At 46.4% G+C, this 19,952-nt stretch overlaps 2 protein-coding genes across 6 annotated transcripts; one reads left to right on the top strand and one right to left on the bottom strand.

Annotated features, from left to right (window-relative positions):
* The first annotated feature begins 143 nt into the window (after window positions 1-143).
* On the top strand, window positions 144-8,784 carry OARD1 (O-acyl-ADP-ribose deacylase 1). Of its 5 annotated transcripts, XM_073904943.1 has the most exons (7): window positions 150-460; window positions 1,062-1,141; window positions 1,260-1,318; window positions 1,476-1,620; window positions 2,551-2,609; window positions 3,656-3,768; window positions 5,071-8,784. In XM_073904943.1, exons 4-7 carry the CDS (start codon window positions 1,554-1,556, stop codon window positions 5,171-5,173), a joined length of 342 nt encoding a protein of 113 aa, XP_073761044.1. In that variant the 5' UTR covers window positions 150-460; window positions 1,062-1,141; window positions 1,260-1,318; window positions 1,476-1,553; the 3' UTR covers window positions 5,174-8,784. The 5 variants fall into 5 exon arrangements, with proteins under 5 accessions (XP_025746252.1, XP_073761044.1, XP_025746251.1 ...); XM_025890466.2 differs by lacking the exon at window positions 1,260-1,318 and having other exon boundaries at window positions 150-313; XM_025890465.2 differs by lacking the exon at window positions 1,260-1,318.
* Window positions 7,995-19,609, bottom strand: APOBEC2 (apolipoprotein B mRNA editing enzyme catalytic subunit 2). Its single transcript, XM_025890468.2, has 3 exons — window positions 19,331-19,609; window positions 10,535-11,098; window positions 7,995-8,134 (listed from the first exon to the last, which is right to left on the bottom strand). The coding sequence occupies exons 1-2, from the start codon at window positions 19,477-19,479 to the stop codon at window positions 10,555-10,557; spliced, it is 693 nt and encodes a 230-aa protein (XP_025746253.1). The 5' UTR covers window positions 19,480-19,609; the 3' UTR covers window positions 7,995-8,134; window positions 10,535-10,554.
* Between the last annotated feature and the right edge of the window lie 343 nt (window positions 19,610-19,952).

The raw sequence follows: 19,952 nt of genomic DNA, 5'->3' as shown, positions 1-19,952 counted from the left end.
TCTAGACGCGCCAGATCCTTGAACTCAAACACCGCCCTAAACATAGTACTACGCAGGCGCTAACTCTCTCCTTTGTCAACTGCCCACCCCTTTCCCTGAGGTCACTAGAGACACACCCCCGGGGCTAATGCGCAGGCGCCGTTCTTCCCCACTCGCGGTGGGCTGTCTCGTTACGCATGCCCGGACGGCAGCGGGACATTCCACGGATTTTACCGCCGGAAGTTCGGCGGCCATTACCAAAGAGTGGGAGTTTGGCTGACTAGCTAGAGGGGCTTGTTTCCGCCCGCTCCTGGGTGGTGGGCGGCCATTTTAGGTGCGTGCAATTAAGGGCTGTGGAGGGATTGGCTCCGCGTCTAGGTTCGTCCGCTGCTTCCCACCTACCAGGGCCGGATCCGGAGCCCTTCCCCGCGGGGCGGGATCTGGCAGCGGCCGACTCCTCTCCAGGTGAACGGTAACCCCGGTACGTTGAGGTTTTGAGCCAGTCTTCCCGCTCCTTCCCACGGGACCCCAGGACAGGCCGTACGCCCTCGCTGACCCGCCCGTAGGGTAGGACACAGAATGGGAGGCCTCTCTAGACTCCTTCTCCTGTCCCCCGAAGAGCAGGTGTGGGTGAGCCTTCCTTGAGAGGCCGCCTTCCCACTCCCCTGGTCCGGACACTCCTCGGTTGCGGCTCGAGGGACTGTAGCCAAGTCCCTCCCTTTTTCTTGTGGGCCAAACCCACTGGGGAAATACTTTTGGTCAAGCCGAGGAGAGGAGACTGTCCTCAACCCGCTTGCTCGGGCGCGGAGAAAGGAGGAGGCGCCTCCTAGAGACCGCCTTTTCTTCCCCTAGCTGAGCGGGGCGATCCAGGAGCGCGAAATGCGGGTGGGGGCCGACCGCCGCGACCTAGCCATTCTTCCTCAGCCTTGCCCCAGTAGAGTTTTGTATTCCTAGAGGCTTAACGAGCTCACGTTCAGCGATAAATGGTGGGGGAAGAAATTGCCAAGTGGGTGGTCAGGGCAGTTTGAATATAATACATTCAGACCGCCTAAGCATTTTTACTTCCTTTTCCCTTCTCATAGCTGAAGAAACACTTAAGTTCTGGAAATAGCGACTCAGTATCATGGCCGGCAGCCCCAATGAAGATTCAGAAGGAAGCAGAGTGCGTAACAACTATTAACTTATTGGTGAACTGAAATTAAGAATAATTGAGGTCAAAAGCATAAACACTTTTTAATTAAAGCAATAATTGAATTGTCTTTTTTTTCCCCCCTCTCCAGCTGATTTACTTCAGAAAGGCTGATACAGTCCTAGGCAGAAACCATCCATCACTCTCCTTGTACACATGCTTTAATTTGTTGTAGTTCCTTAAGTTCTGCAGATCAGGTTTTAAATCGAGGGGCAGTGGTGGGGGGCTCAGTAAAGGGAAATGAAAGAAACAGCTTAGTGTTTTTCTGTATCAAATAAAACCTTTTCTTTCCCTTTTCACATTTTAGATCACTTATGTGAAAGGAGACCTTTTTGCATGCCCCAGAACAGACTCTTTAGCCCACTGTATCAGTGAGGATTGTCGAATGGGTGCTGGGATAGCTGTCCTCTTCAAGAAGAAATTTGGAGGGGTGCAGGAACTGTTAAATCAACGTGAGTTTTGAAAAACAGCTGAATTAGCCTGACTTGTCTAGAGCATCTTGACCTCCTGTTATATTGTAATTGTTAGACAAGGATATACATGCAGAAAGCAGGGTTCCTAACCACTGAGTACTTAATAACTCTTCAGATTAAGGTTTTTCTCTACAAAAGTACCCTTTAGTTTGGGTCTTTATCACACCAAACTTGAATTCTTGTAAAGGTTTCTAATCTCTTCCTCTGTCTTAAAACTTTCTGATATTACTCTTAACTTTTCTGAAACCTTTGATAACTGAAGTGCTTCACTTCAGTTCCACAGGTAATAACTCAGCATTCAGGATCCTCTGTTTACCCATATTGTACTTACTCTTCAAAGAGGAGTTTAGAAACCTCTTCCTTACCTTTCTTATCACTTTATACCAGAGATTTTGAACCAGAGATGTTTTAGAACCACCTGTAGAGCTTCTGTAACAGTTGCTTAGATCATAGTCCAGGCTTATTGGGCCAGTCTCCCCTGCTTTAAAACAATTTCTTAACTGTTTTTTATTGTAGTTTTTGTAAACATGACACTGTCTCTTCATTGAAAACTCTTTGGTCATTAGAAACTTTTACATATCTATGTTCTCCACAATGCTTAGCACAATAAATAACCCTTTGTAAAAAAAAAATCACTGAAGTTTTTAAAGTGAGTATGGGTGTATTTGAAAATATGATCAGGAGAAAAGATGGGGTAAGAGGAAAACAAAAAATTAATAAAGCTGGAAGTTAAGGAATGCTGATAAGGTGGAAAGTGTTAGAGTGTTTCTTCAGAATTGAAAATTATTTTTAGCTCTGAAGTGAACTCAGATCTGTAAGGATTTTTTTTCAAATTGAAGAATGCAAATCGGTGCTTTGTTTTTGTTTTTGTTTTTTTAACCTTTCTACTATTAAATGACTTTTTCTTAGAAAAGAAATCTGGAGAAGTGGCTGTTCTGAAGAGAGATGGGCGATACATATATTATTTGGTAAGATGGGGGTCAAGTCTGTCAATTTCTCACTAGGTCATAAGGACTGGTGAACACATGGGCTGTACTGCATTTGTCGATCATGCTTCTAGACAACCAAAGATGACAAAAAGCTTCTGATCTCATGCTCACTTAGATCAAGTGGTGGTGGCTCTATGGAGCACTGGGTTAGAAAGAAACATGAGGCTGCATCCCAGCTCCACCGTGAAGATAACTGTGACAGCCACCAACAGCCTCTGTTCTGAGAGTTGGAAAAGTTAGGGATGTCCCACATACTTCAGTTCTTTTCTAATTAGAGTGTGATAGAAATAGTAGTTTCTCAAAAGACAGATTGCCCAAAGGAGTTTTTCTCTCATTCTTCCCTGTTGAATGCAGTGCCTAGTATTACTTAACTCCTTTCCTGCCTTTTACCTCAATGTGGGATTCTTTCACTGTCCAAATGGTCTTCAGGCCCCAGAAGGAGTGTAGCTTCTTGGTGATGGTGCTAGGTCACTTAGAGCAACCAACCCACTACACATCTGATTTGGACAGCACACTGAGTGGGGACATGTCTTAAGGCCTTTGGATGCTCTCCTTAAGGCCAATGTGGCTTCTGGTCTTGTTTGGAACACTACCAATTTCTCTTCGTTCTATACAGAAACAAAAAGCAAATAAGCGTGGTTTCTAAATAGACTTAACAGGAAGTTTTCAGGTGGTATGTGTTCTTCCTTGTTGCAGATATATTGCTTATCTCTTGGAAGTGGCACAAAGACTTCGACCTACCTTGCTTAAAAACAATGGACAATAGGCACCGCCTGCTAATACGGGCTTCTTGGGAAAAGGAAAGGTTATCACATGGCAGTGTCTGCGTTTCTCAGGCCCTTTTTAGTAGATTTTCCTGAGGGCCTCCCATAACTGGAAAAGACAGTATGACATTTGTCATTCTGCTCTGAACTCTTCTATAGAAATACACTTATTTTAATTATCAGGATGTTGGGAGAATGTGATGTCTCTCTTTGGCTGTCATTTTGGACTAATGGAACTTTGAATTCATTCTTTGTACTCAGATTACAAAGAAAAGGGCTTCACATAAGCCAACTTATGAAAACTTACAGAAGAGTTTAGAGGCCATGAAGTCCCACTGTCTGAAGAATGGAGTCACCGATCTCTCCATGCCCAGGCAAGGAAATCCAGGGCTCTGAATAAAGACTTGTAATTGAGTGGCGGGATTTGCTGTCTGACTTGAAAGCTTAACTCAAAATATAGGCTTAAAAGTGGACAAATTTAAAAACTTCTAAAAATCACCAGTGAACCAGTAATCAGACTTTAGGCCACATTATACCCATTTCTTAGCCTGGGTTGAATGAATCAGGATAATTAAAACACACCTGCTTCAGCCTACTTTGTGGGAGGACCTGTTGGTCGGTCATCTTTGTTGAATTCTGGGCATCTTCTGCCTGAGGCTGAGGCTCTGTTCTTGAAGCAATAAAGCCTAAGAACCAAGACTGAGCAATTGTGATATTCTTCTGGGCCATTTCACATGTCCCAAGCTTGTTAATCTGGGGCAAAGAGGGTTGTAAATTATCACTGCCTTAAACTGCATGCTTGTTGTGGTCAGTGTGGTAGTAGCCAGAGGATAGGTCCCTTATGTAATGTCTTAGACCCCCGCTATTGGGAGCTTAAGGGAATGGCGTTGGGGGTTCAATATCCTCTTTACTTTCTTTTTACGGAATAGGCTCTTGGGGTCATTTCTCTTCCTGTCAGTCTAATTTTGAGTCTGTGCTGACCATGCATGCAGGTTTGTTCTAAGCCCCAAGTTACTTACGAATGTGGCTACAAAATCCCTCATTTACCCTGGGTTGTAATGTATTCATGTCTTCTGTATCAGAAACTGTGTGTGTTTTTATCACAGTTTTTTTACAGACTTAATTATCAGACTATGTGAAATTAGCCATTTTAAGTCTTTCCCCCTTAGGGATATTGAGGATCAATAAAGTAACATCTTAGAAGAAAGGTGCCAGGTAGGAGAGTTTTGTGGGCAGACTCAGGTTTCTCACCAGGGTGTTGCGAAGACCTGATTTCGTTTTTGCCAAGATCGTGTCCTTTGTCCCTCTTTTTATCTTCCTTAGCATTTCATTATCATAAGTGTGTTTTTAAAATCCCAGCTAGTTTTTATCAATATATAAAGAAGGATAGTGAGTCTCCTATGTCACCACAGTCACCCATTTTCTCAAGGTAGCCTCAAACAACTGAGAAGTGGCATCTTATTAGCAAAAGAGAAGTGACAGCTGTTGGACGTTGGGGCCATCTAGGAACAGATTAGGTGACTCACAATAGGAATTCACTTCCAAACTCCCACCATGGGTGTAAGACCAGATCATTTGTCTTTATGCTTTGGGTGGGTGCAGCCTAAAGGAAGAGGGAAGAAATGATTTCCTAGGTACCTTCATCACAACCTGTGGAGCTGTTTTGTCTTTTTCAGGATTGGATGTGGTCTTGATCGTCTGCAGTGGGAAAATGTATCTGCATTGATTGAAGAGGTCTTTGAAGCCACAGACATCAGAATTACTGTGTACACACTGTGAACAGACACGTGCTGTGGATGTGTCCACGTTCTCCTGTGTGATCCCTACTGGACCGTAGCACTGGACGAACTGACCTGAAAACGGTCTGAAGAAAGATTCATGTGAAGTAGTCTGTGTCACAGGCCAGACTTGGGTTGCTGTATTCTCATGATGGGACTGGAACTCTGGAGGAGGGATTGCTTGGGAAATGTTGCTGTGATTTTTTTTTTTTCCTTCAGGAAGGTAAGGAGTAGAATGCCTCATATTAGGCAAGGAAATCAGATGTTGGGCCTCTGACCTGTTTTGATCCAGGATACGACCTGACTTGTTTGGCTTGCCACTAGGTGGCAGCACTGACAATTACTTCTCTGTTGTTTTAAGAAAAGTTTCAGGAAGGATGAACATTTCAATTAGTTTTGCGTCTTTGTCATTTGTGAGCTTGCTTGGTATTATCCTTATGTCATTCTAGGAGAGAATTATGGGTTTTGTTAAAGTTACAAAAATGAGTCTTAGGTTGTTAACAAGAAATTTGTGGTGACGGAAAAGGACAAATAGACATCTTTTTCTTGGGGGTCCAATGAGGTTCTGTGCACACGGCTGTTGTTCTGGACCTGGGTAATGGAGGATTTACCTGTAACTAATTGGGAAGAATCAGACAAAGGTCCAGTGGGAAGAGCAGCAGGGTGAGAAGAAATAAGAATGGACAAGAAACTGTGGGTCAGCATTACTAGAAAGGCAGATGTTTAGAATCTCCTCAGGGTGAACTCTTGCTCTCTTCCATCTACCACATAGCTTCTGCGATTGAACGGGTCTGAATTCAGTCATGGAACAAATAATGTATATGAAATGTCTGCTAAATTCCTTAGGGCAGAGTAATGACTCAACAAATCAGTGGTTCTCAACAAAATCCTTCCTTAATGAATCTTTTAAGAAAAAGGCCCACTTCCTTCAAAAATTCTAGTTTGGCAGTTTGGGGTGGGGTGGGGGAAATGGCTAGGTTTCTTTGTTTCATTAAGCTGTAGAGGATTGTGATCATGCAGCCAGCTGGGATGAAAAACCGTACATTTTAGTCCCTTTTTCTTCTTTAGCTAAGAGGGCAGCACTTTATCCACTCCAGTGTTTACAGTGAGAGAATAGGTTCCTGGATTCAGTATCAAAGGTACTGGGAAAACTAGTGGAATTCTTTTTTACCATTACTGTGGTAGTAAGAGTTAAGATAGGGTTGCCTGGCTAGCTCAGTCAATAGAGCATGTGACTCTTAAGGTTGGGAATGTGAGTTCAAGCCCCACATTAGAGGTGGAGCCTACTTAAAAAAATAAAAAGTTAAACTAGCCTAAACTATTGATTTTCTCGCTAGAGTGAATTCTGGGTCTGTTGTAGGACTTGCTGCATTCCCAAGTGTGAAAAGAACTGGGTTTCAGAAGGGGCTTGTTGAAACACTAGGAAAACGCCGGTTAAATATAATCTTTGTACTTTAGACTTGTGTTCTTATCACACAAGTAGTGTGATAGGAGGCAGCAGTTTCAAAAACTATTTCACTTCTTTTGTGTCTCTGGAACAGACAAGTTCATGTCGTTGGGGTAGGAGTAGTGCAGGGCCAAGTTCATTGTTGAACTCAGACTGAGGCTTTTGAAGCTTTGCTTTTGTCCACATACAGTAAAACTGAAGGGGAAAAGAGAATGAATACACAATACAGAAAATGAGAGTGGGATGATGGTAAGAGGAAACTTAGAATCAAAGTATTTTGCTTAACTATGCAAATAAATCTTTGCTCTTGGCTCAAAACATTGGCTTTTGTAGGATTTAAAGGGATTAGGGTTAATTTTTTTCGTGGAGTATGAGCCTTGAAGATTCTTTGAACAAAGACTAGTCTCGGGGAGGACTGGCTGTAAGTGGAATTCTGGGACTCAGTGGGGATATGATAAAGTGCTTTGTCATTTGCAGATAGTCTTAGGGTCAAAATCTGATGACTTATCACACTTGAAGCTTGGGAAGAGGAGGCATGGCCTGATAGAATGAGCACATTATACCTGGAAACCTAGTTAGAGTTTGGCAAACACCCAGAAATTCGTACATGAAGTTTTGCTTCTACATAGGACTCAAGCCTTGGAAGAAAGGAGACTGGACACCATCCTGCTGTCACCTTTAAGTACCACATATCAACTAATCTTAGAGGGGGTGTGTCTCAACATTGAAATCCTACTTATCATCTCCTTAATCAAGTGGCTAATTGCTTATTAAGTAGCAATGGGAACATGGATATCTTATAAACAGATTTCCCCTGCCCTTCGTTTCACCCTCTGCCAGATTCCTTGTCTTCAGAGAAGGGAAAAGGCACTCATTTACAAGTAATCTCAAAAAATATTTGATAAAGGTCAAGATGGGTGGGAAGTCGGCCTGGGAGAGTTAGTATCCTGTGTTGCCTAGACAAGCCCTGGGTGAAGCCTCCCTTCCACTTTCTCATGTCATGGCTTGGCTCATAGCCTGGGAACATCCCTATTCCTAGGACTTGTTCACTGTTCATAGTAACTTCTAAATGCCCAAGTTCCTTAAAAAACCTCACAGAAAAACCACACCACTTCTTTTATTAATGTTGCTATTTTTCTTTAAAAAATCCAACTTCACATAAAATGCATTTCTGGACATATTTCAAAGATCTGCACAGACCTTGGGTCTGAGGTTCTTTGCCTTAAGCAGCCCATTGGAATAATTAGGCCCTTCTGCCCCACAGATGCCTGATGCCCATATATAGTCGCCATTTCTTTCTTTGTAACTCACTTTCCTCTTTCCCAAGAGCAGCCTTAGGGAGAGCCGAGGCTTAAATGATTTACAGCATGAGCAGTATATTTAGAGTCCTTGGAGGACCTGTGCACTAGGATTGGTTGATGTCCAGTGTTGTCCAGCTCAAGTGGTATTAGGAAGTTGGGCATGTCCCAGATGGCCATACATGTCACTGCTGTCTCCTGGTGGCAGCAGGCAGACCTTAGTGAGAAAACAGAAAGCACGTTACTGAGAGTTTGCTGGCCCCAAACAATGAAGAGTTTTCTTTTCAGCTAGGGTTTCTGTGTACCCTCCAAGCAAGTTTGAATTTCTCCCCCATAGTCTCCTGTGATTTCCACTTTACCGAGCGTTAGGTGTGTTGTGTTCATGTTTTGGTGTGGTTCACACAGGGAAAACCCCAGAAGATACCTCCTTGAGTTAAATATATGGTTAAATCCTATTCTGTCATTTTTTTAAAAAAAAAGATGGAATAAGAAATATAAAGCAAATTTTCTTTAACAAATGCCCATTTCTTAGTATTTTAATTAAGCAGAGTTGTTCTTTTGGGCTTTTAGATTACAACTTGATTTCATGCCAATTTTTTTTTTTGGTACATTTTAACCTTTCCCTTCAGGAACATGAATAACTCGGAGTACAGGGAAGCATGTTAATGTGTCCAGATAATACGGTTATGTACACTAATGGAAGGAGGCTTATAGTGTGGAACATGTCCAATAATACTTTATTTTTTAAAATAATTTGACTTGGAAGTGGACTTTTCCCTCAAACTGATTAATCTGTTTTACTTCCATTTAGATTAGCATAAAATACAACCCTCTATTATCTAAAATTAAAAGCTCCTTTTAATCATCTTTGAAGTGCTTAATTTTTATAGCAGATTTAGCTATCTAATTATTCGACTTAATGGAAAAACAACAGTACACACATACAAACACATATCTCTGAGGACTTGCTGGCTAGGCAGCTGGAAGAAGTGGCCCGTGGCTCTGAAAGGTGTTTAAGAAGAAACTATACTATAGTTAAGATTAAGCTACCAGTCATCATTCTGGAGACTCTATGTAGGGTTTATAATGATGGTGATAACACCTACACTAATAAAATCTTCAAGGAATTTAAAAGTTAATTTTGTATTTTCAGAGGTCACCCTTAAAAATCTGTTTTTACCACTCCTCACCACCAGAGGAGTGGTAAAAAAGTGGTACTTTATGTGAGCAGAGTACAGCGTGGCATTACCTGACCATCTTCCCACTGAATTCAATGAATAAGCACTGCTTTTTGTAAGAAATGGCTGAAAATCGTGTCTTCTTGGATTGGTAAATGTTTAGCTGAAGAATTATCAGGCACCCTGTGTGCATGCCTAATAGCAGACACCTGCCAACATCAAGCTCCAGAACATTGATATTTCTGAAAACGTGTCAGTGAAGCCACCTCTTCTCTTTAGGATATTAAAGAGTGAGAGAAATAAACTGAATAGCTTCATGGAAGCATGCTGCTTTATGTTTTATTAATATGTGAATTGTTCCAGAATTGAAGTTGGAGAAGAGGGTGGTAAAGACCCTTTCTCCATTTCTGGAGTCAGGCCTCATGAAGGGGCTTGTTTGTAGCATTTCTGTGGGAACAAACTAGATCAGACCAGACTCAAAAAAAGTTAGTGAAGGATTTTTTACCCTCTTTCCTGAGGGTAATCGGCCTGTTTCTGTGAGAGTCTACCCTCAGCAAGAAGCCAAAATGGCCTTAATTGTGTCCTAATTATTTGCTTAAATAGCTAATCTTCCAGTTCTCCACATCTTGATATCTGTAGGAGGCTACTTCTCAGCTGCTGTCTAATTTACAAACACCTTTTTAACCTTTTCAACATTCTTGCATAAAAGAACATGTTGCTGTGATATCCCCATTCCTGAATTCAGCATTTTTCTATCTGTTCTGCTGAGGTCTTCTCAAAGTAAGAAAAATGTTCTTGCGTTATACATTCACAAATTATTGGCGTCCTTCAGAGCGGAACCATTTGTTTGAAAACATGAAAGCGTCTCTGGCAATAAATAAGTTGAATACAAATCCATCTGGGGACTTTAAAAAGTACCAAAAATGAAAAAAATAAAATTGTCCTTGAAGGAACAAAAAACCTCCATTACAGGGCACTGTTAGAGTAAGACTGCAAATGGGGGTGGGGGTGAGAGGAGGGTGTCCAGAAGGTGTCCAGAGTTAGGAAGTCTGGACTCCTGTCCATGGGGGCATGCTTAGGGGAGTGAGGTCTCCTCTCTGCTGTTTAGTCACAGGTCCTCGCACCATCCAGATCTGACCAGGGCAAATCATTCTGTCTCACCAGAGCTTTCGGATTCCTGTCAACCTTGAGTATTACAAGGTATGGGAAAAGTTCGTTTGATACAAAAGGGTAGAAGCGGGAAGGGTTTAGGGAGTGGAATTGAGAGGAAAGAGAAAAGGAAATGGGATCTCCTAAAATGTTCTTACAGCCAACCAAAAGAGAAATGCAATTCATCGGGGTGGGGAGGGGGGCAAACCAAACTTACCACCCATTCCACCGGCCCTCCAGCCTTCTACCCAAGGGAAGGGCTAGGGACACAGCATGGGGCCATGACTCACGTGAGGCTAGGCCCAGTGGCCTACTTCAGGATGTCCGCCAACTTCTCCTCGTAGTACAGGAAGTTCTCCTGAATGTCCTCCCAGGGCTCAAAGGCCTTGGATTGGCCCTCTTCTTGCTCCACAAAATTCTGCCAGACGTACTCGAAGTCCTGGGGCTTCATGATGCGCAGCCGGCAGCCAGCCTCCTTCAGCTTCCTCAGGGCGGCCTGCACGTCGGGCTCCTCCCACATGAAGAGGCGCCCCACCAGGATGAGCAGGCGCAGGTTCTTGGTCTTGCCGAGGGTGCGGATGATGCGGTCCGCGCAGGCCGCACAGGGGCTGGACGACACGTACCAGGTGACGTTGTAGCGCAGGGCCGGGTCGAAGGCGGGCAGGATGGTGTTGAAGAAGGCCTCCTCGGCGTGGGCGGCGGCGTGCTCGTCCTCCAGGTACCCCCGGGTGGCCTGCACCTGGCCTCCCTTACCCTGCGCTTCAACCACGTAGCACAGGAAGGTCTTGTTACGCCCGGAGCTGTACTCCACATTCCGGAACTGGAACTTAAAGAAGTTGACGGGCAGCCGCTCCCTGTGGGCCGAGGGGGCAGGGGGACGGGGGAAGAGTGAGGGATGAGCGCGCCTGTTCCTCGGACCAGCCCGGAGCAGGCGGCTCTCCAAACTCGGTACTTCGGAGCCACGTTGGCTCTTCCTATCAGAGCAGGCCTTGCCTAGGCTAACATCAGGGACAAAAAAAAGGACAGAATCCAGAAGGGTTTATCTGGAGGAGAGGAGAGAATTTGGAGGTGGCGCCTTCCGGTCACCCCAATAGGGAGGGTCTCCAAACACTCCACCATCCCTCCCACACACAGAACACTCCTACATTTCTGAATCAGTCACTGCTTCACCTGGCCACACGTCAGAACCACCCAGAGGACTCTACGCACGTCAGTGCATGGGCCCCACCCCAAATCAATGAAATCAGAACGGCTGGAGGGGGCCCAGGCACCAGCATTTTTTAAAAAAACTTGCCAGATGATTCTAATAGGCGGCCAGTTTGGAAAAGCGGTGTTCCAATAGTAATCTCACAAAGTAGCAAGCATATAAAATTTCTCCTGATAGAGCAAGATGAAGATTTTGCAGAACATTTACCGCTTCCGTTTGTCTTCCCTGCCACTGATGGCTAGTGTATCTCAGGCATGGCGTGGCCCACCACTCAGTGCCGCGCTCTCCTAGTAACTAACTGCTTCTCAAGCCTGGCTTTTCCCGCAGCTTAAAGAGTTGTCACAGGATAAACGTCCAAGAATTTTTTATCTTTGAGGTCAGACTACCCGAAAGTACCTTGATATGATATAGCTTGTATAGTAGTATTGAGTCATTTCAAAATCATAAAAGACTTGGCGTCTGCCCTCCAGACGCTTCTAATCTAGCAGCTCGACTCTAGCTAAGAGCATTCGAAAACCGCTAATTTAAAATGCGTAGGGAGCATGGAGGACATGGGACAAAGGTTCTCAAATGTTTTAGCCTTGATTCAGGAGGCAACAGAGAATTGTTACAGGCCCTTGAATAAAGAAAGTTGTAATAAAAGTGACATCCATGGGAGATGACATGGTGGCTTTAGGCAGTTAGAGCAAGGCTGGGGAAAAGCCTGAACTAAAGCAAGCCCATTTGGTATTTTAGGAGGCCAGATTTGGTGATGACTATGTCCAGTGGCTTTGAGGGTGGGATGGATGATTAGGAAATGAAACCAGCAGAAAAAGGCCAGGTTTGGGAGGAAGTTAGTAGTAAGAAGGAGGAGAGAACAAGGTTTCAAAAGGGGATAGAGAGGGCAACAGAGTTGACTGTTTTTATCTTTATGTGTGTCCGCATCTCTTTCTAAAATAGGGAAGCCTTTTGCAGGTTAGGAGGCCAAGGAGAACGAGGAGGCTTTCACAGGAGAGATTGAAAATGTCACAGGAGAGGAAGGGATTGAGTACCAGCTTAGGGAGGCTGAATGTTTTCTTTTCTTTTTTTTTTTAAGATTTTATTTATTTCCTTGTCAGAGAGAGAGCACAAGCAGGGGGAGCGGCAGGCAGAGGGAGAGGGAGAACCAGGCTCCCTGCAGGGAGCCCGAAGTTGGGGGGGGGGGCTCCATTCCAGGACCCTGGGATCATGACCTGAGCCAAAGGCAGACGCCTAACTAACTGAGCCACCCAGGCATCCCTGAATGTGAATGTTTTCTTTTTTAAAAAATGTAGTCTCGGGCGCCTGGGTGGCTCAGTTGGTTGGGCGACTGCCTTCGGCTCAGGTCATGATCCTGGAGTCCCGGGATCGAGTCCCACATCGGGCTCCCTGCTCAGCAGGGAGTCTGCTTCTCCCTCTGACCCTCTTCCCTCTCGTGCTCTCTGTCTCTCATTCTCTCTCTCTCAAATAAATAAATAAAATCTTTAAAAAAAAATGTAATCTCTGGGGCCGTGCCTGGGTGGTTCTGTCAGTTAAGTGTCCGACTCTTGGTTTCTGCTCAGGTCATGATCTTGAGGTCGTGGGATCAAGCCCCGCGTCGGGCTCCCTCCAGACATTCTGATTTCATTGGATTGGTGTGGGGCCCAGGCACTGACATTTGTAGAATCCTCTGGGTGGTTCTGATGGGCTCCATGCTCAGCGGGAAGCCTGCTTGAGATTCTCTCTCTCCCTCTCCCGCTGCCCCTCCCCCCTCGTGGGCTCTCTAAAAATAAACAAAAAATTTTTTTAAAAGGTAATCTCTGAGGTTGCCCCAGAAGATACCCTGTGGCAACCAATGACTCCACTGTTACTTCTCTACATGCCTTCCCTTTCTAACTCCCAGGATTACAGGGAACCCCCAGGTGTCCCAGAGCCTTGGCTTCTTAGGGATAAGCCGCAAGTGCCAAAGAGCTGAGTAAACATGAGCTGTTTCCCTGCAGTTCTCCCTGCCCCCATCACAAAATTGTCTCCACCCACGTTTCCATATCTCTAGCTGTCAAGTTAAGTTTCCACTGTGGAGATGGATGTGTTTGAGGACCTGGCCCCAGGATTCCTTCAGGTACTATACTTAGCTCTCTAAACCCTTCTGTCCCTAGTTGGATGTGTTTATTATTTACTTAATATTTTGGAAGAATGGATGGCCTGATGATTCCCCTCTCCTATTTCAATCCCTGTTGGGAGTTCACTTACACTGAGCTCTCCCCAATTAAACTCACCCTACAAGACCACTCCTGGATTTTACGGGTTGCTAAATGGTCCCTTCACTTTCTGGAATGGTTTTTTTTTCTCCTGAGAAGCACAGAGCTTACCTTTCTTGCCCAAACACTTATGCTTTTCAAGGCCTTTAGCCAGACACCCTCCCACTCCCTGCCCCCAAGCCTAGTCCGGAGCCACCTGTATGACGGATTCTCAGGCAAAACCCTTGGAAGTATTCATGACTGTGTGGTTGATTGGGGGCTTCCTCAAAGCTGCCTGTGTGGCCCCTCAGGTTTCCTTCTGGAGCCCCCAAAAGCATTGCTCCAACTTTGCCAAATACAGCCCAGCCAAGAGCGTGAATTTGGCCCAGCATGCAATTGCAAATTGGCTGGCTGATCTGAAGGTGTTGCTTGTCCCAGCCTCTGTTTAACTCTGATGTTTTCCCCTCCTCCTCTTCCCTTTGCAAAAGGAGAGGACCCAGAGAAACCTGAAACCCGAGGGAGAGGAAGAAAGTTCACCTCTCTATAAATACCCTCTGGCTGGCAGCCCCATAGTCTGCTCTGTGCCTCAGGAGAGCCTTCTGGACTAGGTGCCTAAGGAAGGGAAATACTTTCAAGGGGCAAAGGAAAGTCAGGGAACATCTTGGCTCACAGTCTTTCCTTTGGGCTTGCTCAAAAACCGGGCTTGCTTGGCTTCTCAATGGGCTTCTTGGTTTTCCAGAAGGAGCACAAATGTCAAATGAAGTTCTTTGGGCCTCCCACAGGCCTTGCACAAGCTGAAACAGCCAGGCCCTGGAGAGGAACCAGAACAGAGGTGGAAAAGGTCTGAAATCTCTCCAGGGAGCTGGACAACATGGCCATCTCGGGTGATTTTATAGAATCACAAAATAAGTCAACACTGTTATGCCTGCTAGTGGAAGAAAGGAAACAGTGACACTAATTTCTCAGATAATCACAATTTTTTTCCCTAGTAGCATGATGACCGCGTACCGTAGTGACTTACAGCCTTACTCTCGCCCCCCAGCGGGTGTTTTCTTTTTTCTTTCTTTTTTTTTTTTTAATTTTATTTTATTATGTTATGTTAGTCACCATACAATACATCATTAGCTTTTGATGTAGTGATCCACGATTCATTGTTTTCATATAACACCCAGTGCTCCATGCAGTATGTGCCCTCCTTAACCTGCTGAAATGGGGTGTGCATATGCCCATGTGTTGGAGTGATGGTCGAGAGAAACACAGTGGTAGCAGATTTCTTCACCTGGGCTCAGTCACGGCTTCAGGCACCAAAACGAACAGGGCTATTCCTCCTCCTCCCCCACTTCCTCAAGCAACCCTTCCTCATACTTTCTGCAGATAGGTCACTCACACTTCATCTGCTGAGACCCAGCCTTCTGGGCCTTGCAATTCTCTAGGCAGGAAACCAAGAATCCTAATCTCTAGGAAAGACCGTTTAGAACATGGTCAACTTGATGGAGGGAGAAGGGACGTGAATAAATGTAAGATATATATTTTTCTCACGTTCACATTGAAAGAATATTTGCGCTCCCTAAGCATAAATCTATACGGTGAAAGAGAGCAACCTGGAAGGCAGTAGAAGCTGGTCTGAGATGAAACAGTTGCTCCAAAATGATCCAGGGGATGGAAAAATCTCCTCACAGGTCACTGAGTGTTGACTTGGTTCATCTTTCCTCACCAGATCTCTCAAAATCTGCTCGAAAGAGGCAGATCTGCTCCTTCTCCTTTTTCCAGACCACTTGCAAAGTGGATGCTGAGGAGTGGGCCCAGGCAGAAGGAGGATAGAAGCAGAGAGTTCTAACAGCCTGACTTTCTAGAGCCCAGATGGGGTTTGCCAGGCTGCTGGCTCCTGGGTTGTAATTCTGGATGGGATTCAGCCCTAGGGAAGCCCTGAGCCACTGCCTTTCTCTTGGGAGGCACTGTCTTCACACTCAGTGGAGGCCAGGGTGGCTAGAGTCAGTGGTTGTCTTCTACTCTTTCTGGAACAAGCCTCCCCAGCATGCTCTGGAGCCCAGGATGAGGCGTGAGGGGCTTGTGGCATTAATAGCCGAGTTGAAGTTCCCCCACTCCTTGCTGTCCCTTCTCCTCTGAATCCTGCATACCCTCTCCGCATTTCCCATGTGACCAGAGGAAACCACTGGTAGCTACAGAAGCAGTTGAAAGGACAGTCACAGCCTGTGCCATTTATCTCTCTTCCATACCAATCCCTTTGCTAGCAGGTTCAGCGTGATGCGAAATTGTACACAACACAACTAGAGACAAACAAAGATGAACACACAGCTGGGGGTCCTGCTAGGCAGAGACATAGTCGCTCATCACTGGGATGGAAAGATGAGGAGACAACTGATTCTGGTGCCCCAGAGCTTCCCTAAAGCACACCGAGCTGAGAGGCAGGCATGGACCTGTGGAATTCTCTTCTATGCTGAGGGCGGCTCACTCTTCATAGATCCAGAACTTCTCTCCTCCCAGAAGCCCTCCCCAATTAGTTCCTTATCCTAATGCCTGGCAGAGAGGCTACCATAAAATATGTGTTCATTCATTAGTTCATTTATTTATTCAGCAAGTATCTATTAGGAGCTAGGCACTATTCTTGGTGCAAGGGATAAAGCAGTTAAAAGGCAAAATCCCTGTCCTCATGGAAGTTAAATACTAGGGGGGAAAACAGCAAATAAATGATTCCTATTTAGTAAATATTTGTCGAATATAAAAAGCCTCCCATTTATGGCTTGTTTTTTCCTAGATGCAGTGTGGTGATTTGGAGTCAGACAGTCTGGGGGTTTACGCCCTACTCCATCCATTAGCTTTGGGCAAATTACTAATCCCTCTGAGGCTTGGTTTTCTCATCTGGAGGATAAATCGAGTAATCCAACCTCTCAGAATTTGGACAATGGTCAACACTCAAGAAATTAAGCCTGGTGCTGTTGGGTGGTGCCTTCTCTGGACCTCAAATCTTACCCCTCAGAGCTGAATCTTAAGCACAACCAAACCTGAGCCCTCTCTCCTTTTCTTCTAGTGTTTAGAGGGTTCTCTCTGTCCTTGGTGTGCTGGTGTAACACCCAGCTCTGTGACAGGAAGTGAGGGAGGGAGGGAGGAGGGGAGGGAGGAGGGAAGGAAGGAAGGAGGGAAGGAAGGAAAGAAAATCCTGATTTCTAAAGTTTGCTGATCTCTGTAAACACTCCTGCTATGGAGATTTCAAAAAACCAACATGACGTCACTGAACGCAGAGTTGGGAAGAGATGCACACAATTGATTCTCAGTCATCATGAGTTGGCTTTGGCACACCTCTGCAGTTTTAGACCTTTTTCTAGCACCTTCTACTTTGTAATTTTGTTAATATTTTTGGTCTGCTTTCTATCCCGAGTGCCCTATTCAAGCCAGAATCACAACAAGTGGGGCATATCTCCTTCTTCCTACCTGGTATGCCCTCTTCACCTCCGACTATTTCCCCAAAAGCTGCTGGCTCTTCTGCTAGTTTGCAGCCCAAAACCAAGAAGCAGGAGAGACAGACCCATCCCCTCCGGGAGTCTAGGCTAGGAGAGGAGCTGCTTTGCTAACCCCCGTGATGCCAGGGCATCTGGAGAGGAAAGGAGGGGAAAGCTGCTCCCTCATCCTGTCCCTGCACGGACACAGCCACACCTCTGGGCTATTTTAAGCCATCTGTTTACCCTGAGGGGCCCGGGAGACAGATCTCCACAGCTGTTACTTGTGGCCAGGAAACACTCAGGGCTCCACCTCCCTCCTGAACTACTCTCAGAGCACCCAGAAAACTGCCCTGCTGCTCCTCTTTTTCTGAGCCTTGGGTCAGAGAAGCCTCTGAGCCCCACTACCTCACAGATGGAGATAGCTGGAACCCTGTTTGGGAAATCTGGGACCCGGAATGAGTAAGAGACCCATGGAAAGAACACTTGGCTGGAGTCAGAAGACCTGGTTCTATGGTCTTGAACAAATCACTCAATCTCCCTGACTCAGTTTCCCCTCTGTAGAGTGGCAATAATGTAACCCCCCCTCTCCCAGCATGATGCTGAAGGTTGAATGGGCTCACACACGTGCAAGTATGTGGTGATTATAAAGCCCTGGACGAACATAAGTTGTGTCAGAGGATTTGACCATTAGGACCAACCCCCGGGACCCCAAAGCATGTTCAGTTGAACAAACATAGTCTAATACTGTTCCAGACCTATCCTACCCCTGTGCTGGGGAGATCACAATCCTGCACAGAGTGGGTGTGCACGTGCCTGTGTGTGACCAAGGGTAGCATGGACCAGCAGGCTTAGGGTGAGGAAAAGGATCTCCTTCCACAGAGAGCCACTGGAACTGCGGACTCTCCTGGCCTGGTAGCCCTTGGCTCTCCCTAGGTCCATATTAATCTGTGCTCCTCTTGCTTCTTTAATACTATGACAAGGGTGACATTCGTTGGCTGGGCTTGGGTGAAGGCAAGGTCCAGGCTCTTGCCTGAATTCTTCCCTTAGGAACTAGGTTGCATTTTTCCCTCAGGTTCTCTTAGAAATAAAAAAAATGTCTGAGCTGGAAGGGACCTTAGGGATCAACTTAGTGTAACTTCTTCATGTTACAAATGACAAAACTGAGACCAGGGCTGGAAAATCACTTACCAAGCTTCAAACGGCAAGTCCGGAGGGCCACCCAGGGCTCCTCTGCCCCCTGAGGACAGCATGCCTCCATCCTTCCTGAAATTTCTCCTAGTGTGGACCTTACTCTGACTGTGGGCATTGCTGGAGATGCCCATCAAGGAGCCTTGGGGCTGAGGAAGGCAATGTGGCCCTATGTATCCCCTTCTTATTCTTGGCCTACAAACTTTGCCGGGTCCTTTGCAAAAGTAACAGAGAGGGAAGAGGAAGAAGGACAACTTGGTTTTATTCCTGGAGATGGCATAATCTGGGCAAGACAGAGGGACCCTGTATGTAGGCCTCTCTTTGGGGCCTGGAGACCCTTTGCTCAGGGTCCTTGTTCCTCCTTGGGGCTGTGGCCGAGGGCGGAATACCTCTTCTGCCCAGAAGCTCCTGGCCCTGGACTGTTACCTGCTCTGTAACTACTGTTGCCCTGGGGGTGGATGTGGAGAACCCCTGGGCAAACTCAATAAGAAAAAAAATGCTTCTCACTCAGCCTCGGGAAAGGGCAGATCTGTTTTCCCTGTCTTAGGATCTTCCACTCCAGAGAGAAGCTGTAGAGAAAGAGTGAGAGCCATACAGAGAGAGGAGAGGCCCTCTCAGCAGCAGGAAGAGAAGTCAAGGGAGGAGGTACTTTGGGTTCATATTTAAATGTGTCTGTGTCATCCCCTGTCCTTACCCAACTCCCTGGGACTAGATAGCCTGTACCCAGAGAGGCAGATGACAGCCCACTACCAGGAGGCCTGAGCGGTGGTTTCATTCTCTGGGGCCTTGCCTCCGAGGAGCTGCTCCTACCTCCCCTTGGTTAGGGGGTGTGGTAGGTGTCGCCCAAGAGGCCAAGAGATATTTGCAGCTGTAACTGCGGCAGCCCCTACCATGCATGGTAGGTTCATGGCGGCAGGACCGTGCCCTTGACCCCTACTATGACCATCCTGAATTCCCCCAGCCCACCCGCAGCCCACGCTCTTCTAGGGAGGAGGCCCCCGGCCCACACCCAGGTCTCACCCTGTGACAATCTCAAAGGGAGGCAGTTCAATCAGCTCCTTCAGCTTCTCAGGGTCATCCAGGTTTTCCAGATCCTCACCATTCTGGGAAGCGGGCGCCGCGGGCTCAGCGGCCGCAGCAGCCGCAGGGGCCTCTTCTTTCTGGGCCATGGAGGGATGGTGGCTCTGCAGTCACTGAGAAAGGGGAGAGGCAGCGAGCTCCCGGGGCCAGGCCTGGTGGCAGAGTCCCAAGCAGCTGTCAGCAGCTAAATCTGTCTGGGGACGACGGGAAGAGGCCCCGGGCAAGCCAGGCATAGTGTTCTCACCTCCGGGCCACACAGGCTTTATAACTGGAGCCCTCCGCCCCTCCCCCAGGCCCTCGCCCTCTATCTTTTTTTAATTGAGTGACAGCGGGTGCCGGGATGGGGGGAGTGGAAAATCTGGCCACTAGTATCTCCTATTTATCAGTAGGCAAAGACAGGATGCTGGCAGGTGGGCATGGCAAGGCCCGCTGTCCCTTCCCCCACCGGCTCACACATTTATTCCTACTCTCACCCTCCAACTTATTTCCTTCCCTCTGTTTCCCCGAGCAACCTTTCCAGCTCTGCTGCGGGTATGGAGAAAGGGATAGAGGGTGGGCATCC

This window comes from Callorhinus ursinus, unplaced genomic scaffold (assembly GCF_003265705.2).
Source record: "Callorhinus ursinus isolate GAN/ISIS: 27379988/994484 unplaced genomic scaffold, GSC_fseal_2.0 scaffold22, whole genome shotgun sequence".
NCBI lineage: Eukaryota > Metazoa > Chordata > Mammalia > Carnivora > Otariidae > Callorhinus > Callorhinus ursinus.
This window is presented reverse-complemented; position numbering and strand designations above follow the sequence as displayed.

Coding starts and splice junctions, on each gene's coding strand:
- OARD1 (XM_025890466.2), top strand. CDS start 1,103: ATGGCCGGCAGCCCCAATGAAGATTCAGAAGGAAGCAGA. Junction 1,621..2,550: donor GCAGGAACTGTTAAATCAAC/GTGAGTTTTGAA, acceptor ACTTTTTCTTAG/AAAAGAAATCTGGAGAAGTG. Junction 2,610..3,655: donor GGCGATACATATATTATTTG/GTAAGATGGGGG, acceptor CTTTGTACTCAG/ATTACAAAGAAAAGGGCTTC.
- APOBEC2 (XM_025890468.2), bottom strand. CDS start 19,479: ATGGCCCAGAAAGAAGAGGCCCCTGCGGCTGCTGCGGCCGCTGAGCCC. Junction 11,099..19,330: donor CCCTTTGAGATTGTCACAGG/GTGAGACCTGGG, acceptor CTCGGCCCACAG/GGAGCGGCTGCCCGTCAACT.